Source organism: Odocoileus virginianus, unplaced genomic scaffold (assembly GCF_023699985.2).
Source record: "Odocoileus virginianus isolate 20LAN1187 ecotype Illinois unplaced genomic scaffold, Ovbor_1.2 Unplaced_Scaffold_15, whole genome shotgun sequence".
In the NCBI taxonomy this organism is placed as follows: Eukaryota; Metazoa; Chordata; class Mammalia; order Artiodactyla; family Cervidae; genus Odocoileus; species Odocoileus virginianus.
The window spans coordinates 992,561-1,010,407 of NW_027224277.1; the positions used below are offsets into that span (position 1 = coordinate 992,561).

The following is a 17,847-nucleotide window of genomic DNA, read 5'->3' on the forward strand; positions in this document are numbered from 1 at the left end:
GAAACCACTCCCCACGGAGAGCGGCATGGCCAGGCTGGCAGCAGTTCAGGGCGGCGGTTCTCAGTCCTGACCGGGAAGCCTGTTAGGAATATACATCACCTACTCCTGGAGGCCCCAACGGTCTTCGGGTGACTCCAGTGTGCAGCTGGGTTCAGGGGTCTCGGTAAGGGGCTGTTTCTGATGTGGAGGGCCTCCTGGTTCTGGAGGGTCACTGTGTGACCTCCTGACTGAGCCAGGACGCTGAGACAGGAGATGTGTATGGCGCCCATGGGCTGGGCACCGAGGCTGCCACCAGAGCAGATGGGAGCCCTTCAAGGCACATCCTTGGAGGAGTCGCCATGGGAATGTGAGATACAGATGGACCACTGTGGTCGCCTAGGACCCGCACCACGAGGGCAGCCCGTTTGGGTGAAGAAGAATTTAAGGAGGGGGCCATTCTGGCCTGGGTGGGGTGACCATGTGAACACCAGGCTGCTGGGCCCGAGTCTGGTGGCGGCGTTGAGAGGGGCAGTGTGGGGGGACACTCAGGCTTCTGTGTCCAGCCCAGGGTGACCGAGGTAGGAAGGAGGTGCTTGCATCTGTAGGTGCAACAGGGAGTGATCCTTGGCCTGGAGCAAAGGGCTAGTTTGGGAAGAAGGGGATGGAGTAGAGGAAAGTATGAACAGAGCAGCTTGCTTACGGGAAGGCTGGTGGGGCAGGGGCGTCCCCAAGCCACTCTCAGGGACGACGGGGCAGCCCATCGGGCCCCTGACTCCTGGCACTTCTGTCACCTGCTGCCTCATTGCTCAGAAGGTCACCCCCACTGTTTGAGGGGAGAAGTGTCAGCGATTCAGCGGCACCTTCCCTTACCTGTCCCCTCCACCTCAAGGGACCCTGACGATTAAGGGCACGCATCATGAGGTCTGTGTGCCTTAGGCATTCCGGTCACAGGGAGCTGGAGCCCTCGGGTGGAAAGAGGGGCTAACCCAGGAGGAGAGGTTTGTGCTGCAGGTGACACCCAGCTGACTGTCCAGTGGAAGGAATCCTGAACTCTGGATCTGGGACTCAGCGGCACCGTGGCCCCGGCGGCATGGCTCTTGCAGGGCTTCAGAGGGGAGGACCGTTCCGCGCATCAGGACTGTTCCTGATGGTCCCTGTGGGCCCCCAGGCCTGCAGGGTTCAGGGTCGCTTCCCCGACCTCTCAGCCTGGACTCAGCACGGGAGTCTCGGACTGAGACCCCTGCTCCTCCTGGGCCTCAGGCGGCAGCTGCTCTGGGGCCTGCTGGTGGGGTCACCCCCATGGGTTCCGTCCTCGCCCCCACTGGGCTCCCCAACCCTTGGAGACAGGCCAGCACCGCAGCAGAGCAGACTCGGTGTGGGCGCAGGTCACCACTGCCAGGGATGGCTGTGTGGCAGCTCAGTGCCCACTACCCCCAGAGGCAGCCTGAGGCTGGGGCGGGAAGAGCTGCTTCGCTGGTAAACTGCCCCAGCGCCACAGGAAGGTTCTGGGGAAACCCAGGCTCCAGTCCACCAGAAGGCCTCGTGATACCTGTAGCCAGGGTGCCCTCCACCTTCCCCCAAAACCACGCGTCTCCCCAGGAAAGCCCAACAGAGCCGCTGGGTGAGCCGGGCAAATGGCGAGGCAGCAGCGAAGCGCTCAGGCGCCAGGGAGGGCTGACCAGACAGGGACCTCAGCAAGGCTCTGGCCTCACCCTCGTTCTCCGCAGCAGCTCCTGGCCCACGTGAAAGGGGCTTTAGGTATCTGACAGGCCTGATGTGGAGGAAGCACTCACAGACGTCTGTGCTGTGGGGCCGACGCTGAGGAAGCTGTGATTCAGCTTGAAGGGAATCCCTGTGACGGGAGAGGCAGGGCCCCTCTCAAGGGCTGGCTGGAGCTAATTGTCATGGAGACCACAGGATTTCCCACGACGGCCCATCCCTTTCTTTTCCTCTCCCTGGAATGCTCAAAAGGTGAAATGTTCTGAAGCCATGGGCTTCACCTTCTGGGGTTTGAGGCTTGGAGCGTGGAGAGACAGCCCCCAGGGGCTTCCCCCTCCTTCCATGGTGTCCCCAGAGCCTCCGGCAGGAGGTCGCACCCCTGCCACCTGACGTGCCTCCAGCCATGTTCAGGGCAAGCTCCCTGTAGGACCAAGGTGCAGCCTCCTTTCTAAGACACAAACTCAGTCATTGTCTGTAGGTCAGCCCTGCGTGGTTCACAGCCCGCCTGACTCCCTGGGTTCCCGCGCACACAGTTCTCAGTGCCAGCTGAGTGCCACACCAGAGTGAGCCGGGCCACCCTGCCCTCCTGTCAGTTAACTTCTGGCCCACAAGTATCCGTCTCCCCGTTGCCCCCAGCGGCCCCGCCCAATGGGGCTTCTTCCCTCGGGAAGCCGAGGTCGAGAAAAGAGACATCCCCAGGGAGCGGCAGGGGCCGGCACCCCGGGGGTGCAGGCAGATGGCGGGACAGGCTGGGCGGGCAGGGGAGGGTCAGGGCACAAGCCCATCGGGGGCCAGAGGCACTTAGGGCGGACAGGGGCTGGGCTGGAGCAGACTGCTGCGGCACACGGGAAACGCACGCCAGAGGGGCGTCCGGCGGACGGGCGGGAAGGAGGAAATGGGGGTCACCTTTCCCGGGCTTCCCTCGTAGCTCAGTTGGTAAAGAATCTACCTGCAATGCAGGAGACCTGGGTTTGATTCCTGGGTTGGGAAGATCCCCTGGAGAAGGAAATGGCAACCCACTCCAGTATTCTTGCCTGGAGAATCCCATGGACAGAGGAGCCTGGCAGACTACTGTCCATGGGGTTGCAAGAGTTGGACACGACTGAGCGACAAACAGACTTCTCCTGGCTCTGCCCCCTCTCTCCGTGGTCCCTGGAGCAAACCCTGAGCCTCCAGAGAGGCCCTGGCCACCTCCAAGAGACCACTTGGTTTTCTTGGCCCCTCCCGCCCTAAGGAGGCCTTCCCCGAAGGTCCCAGGATGAGCCCTGCTCAGGCATCTGCCCCCAGAGCCTGCCACGCCCTCTGTAGCAGGGTCAAATGAGCTGCATGGACCGAAGCCCCTTCCTTCCTGGCCCTCTGCCTCTGCCCATCCGCCTCTGTCTTCACCCCCACTGCACCGACTCCCAGCAAGACCTAGAAAAACAACTCCTGTACCCTCTCCTCCCACCACACACACCCCCAAAAAACTTCTCAGTGTATCAGACACATTGGCTGCATTAGACACGATGAATTTTTAAGGCATGAGTTGGCAGGGTTACCATGGCTGCCTCTGCCCTGAGGGGCACACTGCTGAGGATTGATTGAAATAAATAAAACAGATTTACAACTTTCATACTTGGGAAGCAGAGAGCTGGAAGGGAAGAGAAGCCGGGGGCTGTTGGGGAGGAGGCAGGGAGCTCTCTGAACTTCAGAAGGGAGCCCACGGCCTCCTCCCCCATCCAGATGTCTCAGCGACCTGAGAGCCGCTTTCCCTTTAAATTCCTAAAGGATCCCAGCTGTGGGGACAGGGGCAGGGCAAGGCTGGAGGGCCCTTTCCTGTGGGAATGACTCTGGGCCCCCGCCTTCCCTGTGCTTGACAAGAGGCTGCGCTTCAGAGTTACGGCTGTGGGGCTCCCGGCAAAGGCCTGTTCCGTTGGCCTTGGATCACTGAGGGGCCGTAGACACAACCTAGGGCCAAAAGGCAGAGGAAGTGAGGGCCCGGCCCTCCATGCACGGTGCTGGCAGCTGGGGATGGAGATGAAGGGAGGCCAGGCTTGAGGGAGAAGGTGCGCTCCACGTGCAGCCTCACAGGGAGCCTGACTCAGGGCACCTGCCTGCTCACCTCCCGCAGCCCAACGCGCCCCTCCCCACGGGCCACACCACCCCCTGAAGCTGAGCTCACAGGAGCGGGCCCCGGGCCCAGAACCTGGGCGGGAGACGGGTGCCGGGCAGGCTGGATGGCCGGCGTGGAGACGGAGGCGTGACGGACCCGGAGGGCAGTGCTGGCGGAGAACGCGGAGGATGCCTCCGTGAGCGACAGACCTGTCCGCATCAGGAAACCATTGGTTGGGCCCAGTCAGACAGGAGGTGCTGAACGAAGTCACTGGCATCGCCTGTCCCCCGTGTGGTGCTAACGTGGCGCGATTCCTCAAGGTCTGGAGGGGCCTGGGAAGGTCTGGTCCCCTGGCTCCTCGGGAGGTAGGGCCCCCAGGGAGTGGCGGCACGCCCGCTGGGGCTCATTTTGAGTTCTCTGTTGGTCGTGGGGCAGTGAGCAGGGAGGCGAGCAGGGGTTGAAGCAGGAACAGACTGTGTTAAGCGTGACTGGGGCAGCAGGAGGCAGCCCCCGCGTTTATGCCTGTCTCCAGCAGCAGCGTCTCCTCCTGCTCCAGTGGGTTGAGTCCAGGCTCTCCCCTTTCAGGCCAGTTGCTCGGTGCCCTGTGCTGCTGGCCACGCCGTCTGTGCAGGTAGCTAGTGACCCGGGGGACAGTCAAGATGGGAAAGCCCTCCTGCCTCCATGTCCCCTTAAACTTCTCTTGAGTCCACCTGATGCCAGTTCCACGTCCCCCGACCAGTAACCTCGGGCAGACTCACCAGTGGGCTGGGTTGTGCCCCCTAGCTGGTCCCAAAGCCAACACTGTTGGCCCGGGTAGGGGACACTCCTGGGCCCTGCAGGCTGCTTGCTCACGCAGCACCTTCTCTTCAGGGATCAGACTTACTGTCTGCTTCAGCTTTTCTACAAAAAGCCAGGCCTGAGCAAGGAGTGGGGAGGGGAGGGCCGGGCAGCTGCCCCCAGCACCCCTCAAGAAAAGATGAGTTCACTTCGCTTCCCAGCCAGCGCTGGGCGCCGGGCTTGGTGTCAGAACCCGCAGGGCCGGGTGGCGGGGGCGTCAGCATGCCCTGACTTGGCGACAGGCGCCAGGGAGACCGGAAGGGAGCCCGGGGACCCGGGAAGGCTCGGCCGACAGCGTGGGTGGGGGAACATGGCTTCGCCAGTCCTGTTTTTGGAGGATGCAGGGGAGTGGGGTCATGGGAAGAAGTCTTCCGTCTTCTCCCAGAGCCGCATGGCTGACTTCAGATTCCCCAGAGCGCGGCGCGGCAGGCAGCAGGATGCCTCCCCAGGAAGAGTGCCCGTACTTGGGCCCCTGCTCCTCCATGCGGGCCTGGCCCCCAACTGTCCCCACCGTCCACGCCCCCCTCCTCTGTGCCAGCCCATGCCTGCCCCCCGGCCCCCTCTATCTCGAAAGGACTGGGTCCCCTACCTCTTTCAGCACCCCACTACCGAGACTGCCTCCCCCAGGCACCCTGCCCCGTGCACCCCCGCCCACAGGATGAGCCCCGGGAGAGCAGGGCCTCCACTCCTGTGCTCTGCACATGGCCCGGCAGGGAGGGCAGGGGTCTTGGCCCCCACAGCAGGACTTGGCCTGGCCCAGCGTGGCCCCAGTCCCCGGAAAAGAAGCGGCGCGCGGGGCCTTGCCACAGCAGGACAGAGGGAGGACCCACGGCCTCGGGCATGGCCCGCCCTCTCCAGCCCCCTGCCGGGCCGGCTGAGGTCTTCCTCCTGCCCACTCTGGCCCATGGTCACCTGCAGCAGGGGCTGTGGGGGGGGCGCCAGGCTGGGCCCAGGACAGCACCACGGCTGAGACCGTTCAGGGCAGAGTCTGGTGGGTGCTTGGCCAGTGTTTGTGGTTGGGGGACAGTGAGGAGGCTCACACCAGCCCAGCAAGCGTGCTGCGGCCCCTGCGGGCGGGCTCTGGTCCTGAGCCTTCCCAGCCCAGCGCCCGGCTTGGCCTTTTGAGGCCGCCGCCCCTCTCTGTGCGTTAGGGAAAGTGGTGGTCCCTCTCATGACCCGGGGGTTTCAGAGCCGACGGAAGGTAGGCTGCTCCCCTGAGAGCTCCTGTGAGTGACACAGGGTCCCCTGTGGGAACTCGGACCTGGAAGCATGGGACAGTGGTCCATGCCGCAGCGGGTGGCTGGAGGAGAGGGGACAGAGTGTCCTCGGGATCCAGGGGTGCACTGCAGGCCGCCCCGGGGCAGGTGCGGGTGGACCCCTACTCTTCTCGGGCCTAAGGGGGCCCCCAGGTTGTGGCCTCCCAGACCCCACCCAGGTTCCCTTGCACCTCACCTCTCTGCCTTGTCCCCAAGTATTTTCCAAGCTATTGTCTTATCATGAAGAACACGTTAATGTGGGTATTAAAAAATATGGGCAAATGTTTAATGCTAGCAAGCTGTGTTCCATTATTGATGCTCTGCTTGAGGGCCCGGCAGGCAGCCCAAGCGGGCGGGGGCTCCGCGGAGAAGTGATGACGCAGCAGCCCCGTGAGGCCGCCATCTGCCGGGCCCGCTGCGGGGACGGCCGAGCCCGCTCACCACGGGCTCCTAGGAGGCAGAGCGGGGAAGGGAGCCGGGCCCCTGGGTCTGAAGCCACCCCTCTTCCCTTGCGGTGGTGTGGCTGGGCGCAGATACCATGGGGGGAGCCTGGGGCTGGGCCGGGGAGGCTGGCCCGCCTGTGCGGGTCACGCCACAAACTCAGGGTTGAGTGGAAAGTGGCCCCTTATTTTTGGCCGTGCTGGGTCTTCATTGCTGCGTGCAGGCCTTCTCTATTGCAGAGAACGGGGCTACTCTCTAGTTCCAACGCACAGGCTTTTCATAGCGGTGGCTGCTCTTATTATGGAGCAGACTCTTGGTGCACGGACTTCAGAAGTTGCCGCCCAGGGACTCGTTACTTGTGTCTTGAGGGCGCTAGAGTGTCCTGGCTTCGGTAGTTGTGGCGCTTGGGGTTAGCTGCTTTGCTGCATGTGGAATCTTCCCAGACTAGGGATTGAACCCATGTCCCCTGCATTGGCAGGCAGATTCTTATTCACTGCACCACCAGGGAAATCCGTAATTAGCACTTTTTAAGAAGCACCCCCATTGGGGCACGGAGGGTGAAAAAAGAAGCAGGGAGTGTGATTAGAAGGTGGCTTGGAATTGAGCAGGCGAGAGGGGCCGACCGGTGGCCCCGGGCAGGATGGCTGAGACGGGCCAGGAGGCAGGCGTGCGCTGAAGGCAGAGCCCTGGTGAGAGAGGCCCCGAGGGTCACGGAGGACTCTGTGCTTTGGGCTGCAGCAGCTGTTGGGCACTGATGTCCCCTGAAGGCTGGGGGCCTGAGTCGAGGGGGAGACCAGGAGGTGTGCTGTGGCCCTGCCAAGCCTAAAGGGCCTTCTGGTCAAGCGGGCAGGGCAGCCACCAGGTAAGCAGTGCCCATCCAGAGGCCACCAGGGCTCGAGAGGCGCGTGTGGGAGCCGCTTATCCAGAGACAGCTTTGAAGACATCCGCGGGCGCAGACACGGCCCCCGAGGGTGCGAGCCAGAGAGGAGCTGAAGACGACGGAAAGCCCCAAGGAGGAGGGCGTGGTGATGCGGACGTACTGAGCGCTCTGCTGTCCTGACCTTCTGAGGCCCCCTTGCAGCCGCGGCTTCTTAGGGACGCCGGGAGGCCATGGCGCCCGCCTCCGCGCCTCGCCACCCCCTTGCCGGTCCCTCTGCACCCGCCCTGACTGACCTCCGGCTGCCGCAGGCCCCCCCCCCGGGCCTGGGTCCCCGGGGAGCGCTGCCTGGCAGCGGCCTCAGCTGTCGGCCCCTGTCATGGAGACGGCGGCAGCTGCGGGCGACGGTCATTTGTGACCATTTGTCAGAAAGCGCTCCTTCCTCCCGCCCTGCCCTCCTGCCCCGTTTCTCTCCCACGGCCCTGGAGAGGGGGCCCATCTCGGGCTGGGAAAGCCACGAGGGGACGGAAGCGCCGTCCGTGCTCTGCCAAAGGGCCACCCGTGGTACCAACGCAGGACCCAACCAGGGGTCCTGTCCCACATACCACGCTCCACACAGGCGATCAGGAGTCTGGGCGGTGCCCTCTGAGCCGCCCCCAGGGTACAGGTAGACATCACCCCCAATTGGAAGGTGGAGAAGTTGTCCCACAGACACTGGGTCACAAGCTGGTCAGGAGCACTAGGCTCGGGCGCCATGGCCTATCCTCCACCCGCCTCACCCCCCGCCCGCCAACAGCTTTGTTTCCGTTTCTTTGGTGGTTTCTGGCCCGGGCCTGCTGGTTCCAGCTGGGCCTAGGCTGGAGACGGCCTGCCTGCTCTTTGCACTTCGTGGTTTGGCCTCTCCGTTACCAAATGCTCTGGGATTTTTCTGGAGCCAGGGGTGGAAAAGAATCTCCTCCTGTCTGGCCCCAGGGCGTGGCTGGTATTCGGAAGGAAGCAGGAAGCCAGACCCTGATAATGCTGAGTTTAGTGTATGTTCAGTGACCAGAGACAGAGATGTCAGAGGCTCATTGGCTCCAAGTGGGGCTCATTTTGTTCAGCACCTTCGAGGCCTCAAACCCCTGTCCCCACAGGCCTGAGGCCTGAGACCAGGAGTCAGGCAAACAGACATTGACCCCGGATGAGAGACAGGAAAGGGGGTGCCATGCTGGCACCAGCCCCCAACAGGCAGGGCTCAGGAGCCACACCCCACCCTTCTTACCAGCCTTTGCCAACTCCTGGATTTGCTTTTCTTGCTTCCAGAGGCCTTGAGATTCCTAGACTCCCGACAGGAAGGCCTGCTTGTTCCCGCACAACCAGGCCTCTGTGGGCAACTGGCAAACCAGGGAGGTCTATAGGCTTCCCTGAGCCCTGTCCTTGAGACCTGGTGTCACTGTTGACATCACCTTGGACCAGTGACCCAGGGAAAACTGCTTTCTTCCTCTGTTCTCTGGGTTCCCAGTTTTCCCTTTTATAAAATGGAGACTCCTTCCCAAAAAGCCCGAGCCTTATTCCTCCAGCTGTCTTTCTTGGGATTTCACATTCTGGCCTGGGGTGGATGGATAAATACAGCCTGTAGGGCTCTGGAGTGCCCGGGAGCCGTGGACCCAGCTCCACTGTGAGTGGCCCCCTTGGGACCCTCAGAGGCCCAGGAGAGAGCAGGCTCCCTTGGGAGCTGGAAGATGAGCGAGAGGGCGCAGAGCCTGTGGCCCAGAGCCACCTCCCCTGCAGGCAGCTCTGCCTTCTGCTTCACAGGGAAACCATGTTCCCCTCTGCCCCGCCCACCCCCCAGGCAGCTCTGCCTCCTGCTGCACGCGGAGAGCATCTTCCACTCGATGGCGGACATCCTGCTCCGGGAGGAGGACCTCACGTTCGCCTCGACCATGGTCCACACCCTCAACACCATCCTGCTGACCTCCACTGAGCTCTTCCAGCTGCGAAACCAACTCAAGGACCTGAAGACCCCGGTAACCCTCACCTGCGCGCTCCAGCCAGCGTCATTCGTGTGCGCACGGGCGCGGCCATGCCAGCCCGCCCCTCGGTCCCCAGAGGTTGGCGGGGAGGAGACAAGGATGCGACCCGAGGCCTCCCAGTCCAGTGTCAAATACGGGTCCTCTTGGGTGGGCTGCATGTGAGTGCTAGCCACGGGTGTGAGTGTCCTTGGAGCTGCCCACCGTGAAGGGCTCTGCCAACAGAAGAGGGGGACGCTGCTCCAGGGTCCGTGCCCTCCCTGACACCCCACCCCACCTAGCACTGCCCCTGTGCACGCAGAGCGGCTCAGGTTCTGAGCCCTTGCAGGCCCGGTAGAGTAATGCTTGCTGGGCTGTGCCACCCGGTCAGGGTCGGGCCTGAGGATACAACCCCACTGGGGTTCGGGCATCACCCTTCTTCTTGGCCTGGGCCCTCCTCTCCTGCAGAGGGACACATCTGTGTCAGCCAGGGTGTCATGGTGCTGTCTGGCCCAGGAGTTTTAAGTGAGGACCCACCAGGGCCGGTCAGAGAGAGCAGGGAGGTGCTCACCATTCTGTCAAACCGCTCTGGGGGACGTGGGTCAAAGGCCTTGCTTGGACTGAGCTGCGGAGGGTCCCTGGGTTGGCTTTCATCCAGGACAGGTTGGCGGCTCCACAGCTTGTATCAGGGCTGTGCTGACCACCCTCCCAGCTCAGACCCTGCGCTGGCCCGTTTCTGGGGTCTCCAGGACATCCAGGCCTGTGCCTGGGGGCATTGGGGCCTGGCCTCTGGGAATGAGCCAGGCCACACCCCTGCCTCCCTCCTGCAGAGGAAGGAAGAGGTGGCTTTGAGGGTGACAGGAAGGCGCTGCCTGGGAGAGGAGGCCGGGCCCTGAGCAGCCTTCCTCCCCGCCGGCACCCAGGCCCTCGCGGCCCCCCAGCTCCTGCTGTGGAGGGCTGGGAGGGTGACTGCTGTTATCTGCTGAGTCAGGAGCCCAGCGCACAGGCCAGGCTCGCTGCCGGCAGGCCCTCGCAGCCACAGCACGTGGCTCTGTGGGCCCAGGAGTAATGACAGGGTCATTACTGTCATTAGGAGGAGGAGCGTTTCCTTTGCGAGGACCCATTCCGGCTGGGCTGCCAAATACAGCCCTGGGTGCTGGGCTGGCCCCCAGTGCCCTGCAAGGGGCCCGCGGCGAGGGGCGGGGTCACGGATGGGGGGTGCGGGAGCACGGAGGGAGTGGGGAGGGGGCACGGATCAGGGGGCAGGGCCGGGGGGCGGGGCACGGATCAGGGGCAGGGTCCCGGGCGCGGTGTCTCTGATGGGGGGCGGGGGTCCGGGCGGGGGGGGGGGGTTCAGGGGGTGGGGGGGGCCCCGGGCGGGGCGTCTCAGAGGGCGGGGGAGGGTGGGGACGGGGCCCGGGCGGGGGTCTGGGGGCGGGGCTGGGTCCCGGGCCGGTGTCTTGGATGGGGGGGAGGGGCCCGGGCGGGCACGGATGGGGGCGGGGTGGGGGTCCAGGCGGGGCGTCTCAGAGGGCGGGGCCCGGGCGGGGTCTGCTGACCGCACACACCGCCCCCCATCCTGTAGGAGAGCCGGAACCTGTTCTGCTGCCTGTATCGCTCCTGGTGCCACAACCCCGTCACCACCGTGTCGCTCTGCTTCCTCACCCAGAACTACCGGCACGCCTACGACCTCATCCAAAAGTTGTATCCTTCGCTCACCATCTTGCCGCCAGCCTCAGGGGACGGTGGGGGCCGGTCCCAGCAGACTCCCCCCAGGCTCCCCTCCAGCCTCTGGCTTCAGGGCCCGTGAGGCACAGTGAGGGACGCAGCTGAGGAACCTGGGTCATGTCGGTCATGTCGCAAGCCAGAGGTCGGGAAGGCTGCGTGCTTAGGTGAGGGAGCCCCGGGAGAGAGGCAGGGTGTCCTCAGTGCTGGCGCGGGGACGGGGCGGTCGGACGGCAGGAGGAGTTGAGCTCAGGGCCCTTCGGGGGTTGCCGAGCCCCGCAGAGGGCGTGACCGGGAGAAGCAGAGCAGCCTCAGGGCCTGGGGTCAGCCGATCTCAGAGGAAGGTCAGGTTTTGTTTGGAACACTGTGAAGCAGCCCAGCTTTCTCTGCGTGGTGTGTGACCTGGATCAGACAGCTAGTAGAAGACAGAATTGGCCGCCTCCTCTGAGGAGTGGAGAACTGGGGTAAGGAAAGAGGGTCTGCCGCGGCCTTGCCCCGTGCCCGCACGCCGTCACACCTCCGTCTGCCCCTCGGCCCCGCTCACAGCCACTCAGGCGGGAACAGGTCTGGCGGGCGCAGAGGAGAGGAGCAGGAGGGAGCGCGGGGACCGTCCTGCCAGCTCTGTCTGGAGGGGCGGAAAGGCAGAGGGAACAGGCCGCTGTGCTTTGTGTCCCAAAGCCGCTCAGGCGGAAACGTGGCCTGAGCCCAGGAGCCAGGGTCTGGGGCGGGGGCTGCATGCTCCATGCTCCAGGTCAGCCCTGGGCCCGCGCCCCCAGCCCAGCCCCTCAGACAGGCGGGCTGCCCTGGCCAGCAGTGAGGCTTCTTTGACCACCCATGCAGTGGGGACCTGGAGGTCACCGTGGATTTCCTGACGGAGGTGGACAAGCTGGTGCAGCTGATCGAGTGCCCCATCTTCACATGTGAGCGCCCGCCGTCCTGCAGGGAGCCCGCGGAGCCAGGCTCAAAGAGCAGCTCTCTGCCCCTGGGGAGGGACGGGGAGGGGGGGGCGGGCGGGCGCCCAGGGGCGCTTCTGGAACTTCAGGAATGTGAGAATGGGAGGACGGGGCTCAGGAGGCCGGATGGAACGGGCATCAGAACCTGCCTGTGCGCTGGCAAAACCCACCTGGGGCCGGCGAGGCAGCTGTCGAGGGTGCTCTCCCCAGCGCCCAGGAGCCAACCCCTTGTCCCTGCAGAGCAGAGCCGGCATCTGCCGGCAGCTGACAGGCAGGCGCTGAGTGTAACACCCGGGCCGAGTATGCAGGAGGGGCAGCTAGCCCGGGCGAGCGTGGCTCTTGAGGCCTTACCTCATCCAGTACCTGCTCCCCAAAGCAGGGGGCTCGGAATGCAACCCGTGTGCTTACAGTGTGGAAGCAAAGCCGGGCGGCAGCCCTGCTGACAGCCAGCTTCCTTCCGAGCCCAGCACCCAGGCCCTCTGCTTGGGCAGCACCCCGACCTACTCAGGTCAAGCCCTGGAGCCCAAAGGCGACCCAGGGGCCGCAGGCTGTCCCCCCCCCCCCCCATCCAAACAGAAGGCAGCTTCTCTACACAGCCGCCGTCTCGGTGACAGACACACGAGCAGGAGGGAGACCCTGTTCCAGCGGAGAGCATCAGAGCGTACCCCAGACAGCCCCTACACTGACATTTCACTTTCTCAGAGGCCTCCCGGAGCAGTCTGGCCTGTGCTCCCCTGATGGCAGGTCCAGCTTAACCCTAGAGAAGCCGCGAACACCTCTCCAGGCCCAGCGCTTTCATGCAGGGACCGCAGCAGAGTGGTCCACAGCTGGCCCTGCCTAGGCCCGTTCCCACCCTCGGCAGCCTCGAGCCCCGTGGTGACTGCTCTGCCCAGGGCCAGAGCAGGGACGGGGTTTGGAGCCGGCGCTGCTGGGCCTGGGGTGCTGCTGCACAAGACCCCCATGTCCTGCCACAGCCTGGCCCCAAGGCCCGTGCGGAGCTGCCGGGCAGCGTGGTCTTCAGGGTTATGAGGCTTGTCCTCCACCGAGGATCCTCGAGACTGGGCCTTAGACACCAGAAATAAGCGAGTGAGTCCCTGGAAGGGCTCAGGAGAGCCGCTGGTCCCGTCTAGTTGGGACCGTGCTGGGCAGGGCCCGGCTGCGCCCCTCCCGTCTGGCACGGTGTGGGCAGGGCCGGTATCTGCTGCGGATGTCCAAAGGCGTCCCCCAGACACTGCTGGGCTCGCTGTGTTCAGACACACACCAAAGTGCTTCCCCAGCCTATCCTTCCTCAAAGCCGCCCCATCCCAGCCTCTCTCTGGCTCACCTGTTTACAGCACTCTATGCCGCACGTGTGGAGCGGGCCCAGGGGTCCGTTGCGCTCCAGCCCAGGCCCCTCAGTGCCAGGGAGCAGTGGGTGTGTGGGGGGTCGTCAGACTGAGGCAACTGTGGGGAAGGTTGGATAGCAGGCAGGGAAAGGCTGATCTCATGATCACAGGGATGGCTCAGACACCGCTGGAGCGGGGGCAGGCGTGCGAGGAGCCCAGCCACTGGGCTGGCCCCCCTGGCCAGAGCCGTCTGACCCCCGCCTCCGCCCTCCCGCAGACCTGCGCCTGCAGTTGCTGGACGTGAAGAGCAACCCGTACCTGATCAAGGCCCTGTATGGCCTGCTCATGCTGCTGCCGCAGAGCAGCGCCTTCCAGCTGCTGTCGCACCGGCTGCAGTGCGTCCCCAACCCCGAGCTGCTGCAGACCGAGTGAGTGCCCGGCTCGGGGACGGGGCCTGGCGCATCGGGGCACGCAAGGGGTGGCCTGGGCCTCCCTGACCTCCGCCTCACACCTCCTGTCACTGCGGGCACTGTTCGCCTAACTGCCACTTGCTGTAGGCCTCCCGTTTCCACATCAGAGCCCCTGGCTGGGAGACCTTGCCCTGTTTAGAAGGTTGTAGGTAGTTGGGTTGAGTTTGTCAAAAAATTTGAGCGCGTGCTGGAGTGACCCAAACAAAAAGTGCAGAGGGAGGAATTCGTGCCCCGTTTCGGAGACTGTCGCCTGGAGCACATGGTGAAAGAGCTGCAGGGGGTCCCTCCCAGGTTCAGACAGCCCCCACCACGTGCAGCAGAGAGACAGCCCTGGGCCACGGCCTGCCTCGGGACGCCTCGGACCCTTCCTGCCCCCGAGTGGGGTGAGAAGCAAGGGTGCACACAGGGCCACCCTGCTCTCGACCTGTCCACAGGCAGAACAGGCCCCAGGCTGGCTGCCCGGAGAGGCCCCCACACCAGCCTCCGGGGGCGTCCAGACTCCCACCCTGAGCCCACGGCTGGCCCAGCCCCCGAGCCTGTTGGGTCATGTCTATATTTGGTAACCCTTGGAGGCTTTGCCTCATCCACAGGCATTTGGCATCCGAGATGGAAAATTTCACTTGTCAGGTCGCCATGGAAACAAGCAGAGCCACTGAGAAGATTTACGCTGAATGGAGCGCACCCAGCTTGCACCAGATGCCCTGTGCATCTAGAATTCCCTCCCAGGCTGCGTGAGCCCCTCGGCAGGCCAGGCGCCTCACTCCCGCAAAAGGCCTCAGGCCTTTGCCCTTGCGGTGGGCGCAGGCAGCCTTGAGATGCCCCTGTGCCCTCTGTCCTGCAGGGCCTGGGGCACCACCCCCCAACCTGACCGGGGCTGGACGTACAGCCCCCAGTGGGCTGTCTGCCTGCGCAGACCAAAGCCCAGCTCCTGCACACCGTGCCCCCCTCCCCGGACAGCGGCAGGCAGGGCTAGACACCATCCCAGCTGCTCCTGACACTGCTGGGTGACCCTCAGGAGGCGGCACTCAGCGCTCGGGGTGCCCTGGGGGGCGGGGCAGCCGCGGGGTTAGGTGTGGGTTTTACTCCCTCAGCCGGAGCACCTCTGGCCACTGGGACTCGAAGGCCCCTGGCCTCTACGGTGCTTCATTGGCCTGGCCTCGCCAGTGCCTGAGGGGTGTTAGGGTGTCAGGGTCACCCTGGCAGCTCCAGGCCCCCGCACCCCGCCGTGGGCTGAGGGCTCGGCGACCCTGGCCACCAGTTAGGCTTCTGGGCCATTGTCTCCTTTGTGAGGCAAGAGGGAGCCTCCGAAGCAGAAGCTGGTGACATTCACCAGCCAGGAACCGGGGACAGGTGCATGGTGGCAAGAGCGAGGGCTGGCCTTGGGTTCTGGAATCCCAGCCCTGCGCTGCTGGCCAGGTGTCCCTCAGCCACTTGCAGCCTGAGGGCCACAAACGTACAGGGAGCAGGAAGGGCTGAGCCGTGGCCGCACCCTGGACTGGCAGGGGTGGCAGTGGGGCGAGCCTCCATGTCAGAGGAGCCCCTGCACCCCCGGACACAGCCCTTGCTGCTCCCAAGACCCCGGGCGAGGAAGGGCCTGGCCACAGGGGGCTGAGTCACGGGAGGGGCAGGCCTTGCTGCCTTCGGGGCGCAGGAGCAAGGGGAGGCCCAACCCCCCACCCCCGCCCACCCGGCCACATCTGTGCACAGCACCCGGGATTTGCCGCCGTCGCTGGCATCTCCCTGGCAACCCCTAATCTCAGCCCCTCTGCGTCTAATGCAAAGAGCGCTGGGGGGAGGAGCACACGGCCAGTGGGTGCCGGCCTCAGACGACACACTTCAGCAGCATCTCTGGCCTGCCCGTCTCCCCCTCTTCCGTCTACACGGGTGGGTGGCATCTGGTCACCCCCTGGGGTCAGGGCTCCAGAGTGTGCCTCAGCCTCCTCGGAAGAGGGAGCTGCTCCCTTGTGGCAACGACACCCGGGCCCTGGGAATACTATGCCAGGGATGTCCCTTCTGCTTTCCCAGGGGAGCGGAAAACCGCAGTCTGGCCCCCGAGAGCGAACCCAGCTCAGCTCCTTGTGAGCTTTGCTGAACCAGTGTTTCCAGAGGCCCAGCTCTGGACGGAACTAATAGTTCACCCCAGCAGAGAGCCCCTCAAAGACCCTTCTCCCTCATTTTGGCCTCGCTGGAGGCAGATCCATGTGGTCTGGGAAGGATCCGCTTCTGCACTCTGAAGCCTGGAGACCCTGGTGAAGGGCTCTCATGACGACTGTGGGCTGATCAGCTAAGCAGAGTGTCTTTGGGCCAGTGGGCCCAGGAAAGAAGCAGCCACAGCCACAGTCCAAGGTGTTTTCAGGCCGTGTGTCTTTGTCAGGGAGGGAACAGGCTGAGTAGGGGTCCGGGCTGCTCCGGATGGCATCCCAACCACGGGAAGAGTTCCCGCTGCCCCTGGTCCTGGTGTTTTCTCAGAGGCGCCTTCCGGGCTCTGACCATCGGTGGGCTGCGCCCCACCAGGAGCCAGGTTCATCGGTGAGGGTTCCATTTGAATGAAGCACTGCTGTGACTGCCCCAAGCGGACTCAAAGGGACATGGCTGTGGCTGCAGTGGCCACCCGCTGGGCACCTAGGCTGGGACTGAACACAGAGAGCTTCCTCCCGTCACGTCTGGTGTTGCAGCTGCGCAGTGCAGCGCCCGTGCTCCAGGGCAGGGCAGCTGAGAGGGCACTCACAAGAGGAGTTCTCAGAGGCGCCAGCTGCCCCGTGGTGAGACCAGCTCTCCTTCCCCAGGCACAGAGAGTGACTGCGGGCCTCTGGGGCCCAGAGCTCAAAAACAGATGTCCTGCCAAGTGGAGGGCCAGTAGACCTCGGCCATCCCTGTGGTCCCCGGCCTCAGCCCTGCCCCTCCCCCGTCTCCCTGGACCCTGTTCCAGGCCCCAGCTGGCTTCCTGGCTGGCTGCTGGCCCTGGCTTTCACCCCAAAGGGAGCCACTCATAAACAGGAAATGCTTCCCAATGTGATGCCTGCTCTGGGCGCCGTTGCCAGCCCACAGGCTGAGGGCCTTATCCGAGCGGCAGTGTTGACTAGTCCCGCCAGCTGTGGGGGAGGGGGTACTCCAGAGCGCTCCCCTCTTTGGGGCCAACAGTTGGGGGTTTGTTGGGCCTGAGGGACACGTGTCCCGAGGTTGGGCTCTACCAGCCTGTGGCCGGTGCTTCCCCCTCCAGCAGCCCCCACTTGCACTCAAGCCTTGACGCTGAGCCCCTCTGCCCCCTTGCACAGAGACGGTGTGAAGGCAGCACCCAGGTCGCAGAAAGCAGATTCCCCGGGCATTGACTACGCGGAGCTGCTGCAGCACTTCGAGCGGGTCCAGAAGCAGCACCTGGACGTGAGACACCAGCGGAGCGGGCGCGGGGACCACCCGGACCGGAGGGCGCTCCTCTGACACCCTGGCGCGGAGACCGGCCCTCGGAGTGGGCTGTGAGCACTGGGGCTCTGCAGGCCTCCTCCCCGCGGCGCCCAGGGCTCTGCCTCAGGGGCAGGGTGGTGGGCTGGAGGCGGTGACTACCGTGCTGCTCTCACAGCCCAGCCCGGGGCCCCCAGCACAGCCAGCTGCACTTGGGATCAGACAGAGCTGGCTTCCCACCAGCGTGGGGCCGCAACCTCAGACATCCCCGTTTTCTGGAATCAGGTTCTTTCTAATGCTCTTATAAAGAGCTTGACACCCCCCCAAGCCCACCAGAGCTCTGACCTCGTGCAGATGTGTGTACATACATGTATATGCGTCTGTGTGCACATAGGGACCAGCACAGAGATTCGTATGAAGGACGCACCCCTGCCCCAATAAAGAAGTGACAGAAAACTCTCCACCCACGCCTGGCCTGCTCCTTCCCACGGGTGCCCGCCCTGCTGATGCTCAGCTGCCCTGGGACCTTGCTGCCGTTCCTAAAGACCTATTCTCATGCCCCCAGGCTTTGGGAAGCCTCAGATAGGCCCACTGATCTCCCAGGTGGCTCTTGTGGGTCCCTGGAGTAGGAGAGAAAGGCCTTGGGTGGGCTTTTCCCCGGAGACCCAGCATAGGCCCCCGAGGGTGGGTTTCCCTCCCTGGAGTCTCAAGGACAGGAAGACAGGCAGAATTCATTATGGCCCACGTGCACACACATGCGCATCCTACGTGTGTAACCAGGCATCA

At 64.4% G+C, this 17,847-nt stretch overlaps 1 protein-coding gene across 1 annotated transcript in view; it reads left to right on the forward strand.

The window, feature by feature from the left end:
• VAC14 (VAC14 component of PIKFYVE complex) overlaps positions 1 to 17,528 on the forward strand; it is a 77,549-nt gene extending 60,021 nt beyond the window's left edge. Inside the window, exons 15-19 of the mRNA XM_070462861.1 lie at positions 9,033 to 9,207; positions 10,775 to 10,893; positions 11,755 to 11,834; positions 13,470 to 13,620; positions 16,938 to 17,528. Of these exons, the coding sequence (XP_070318962.1) occupies positions 9,033 to 9,207; positions 10,775 to 10,893; positions 11,755 to 11,834; positions 13,470 to 13,620; positions 16,938 to 17,100 (688 nt within the window). The 3' untranslated portion in view covers positions 17,101 to 17,528. The remainder of the gene's footprint in view (positions 1 to 9,032; positions 9,208 to 10,774; positions 10,894 to 11,754; positions 11,835 to 13,469; positions 13,621 to 16,937) is intronic.
• Positions 17,529 to 17,847: the final 319 nt, after the last annotated feature.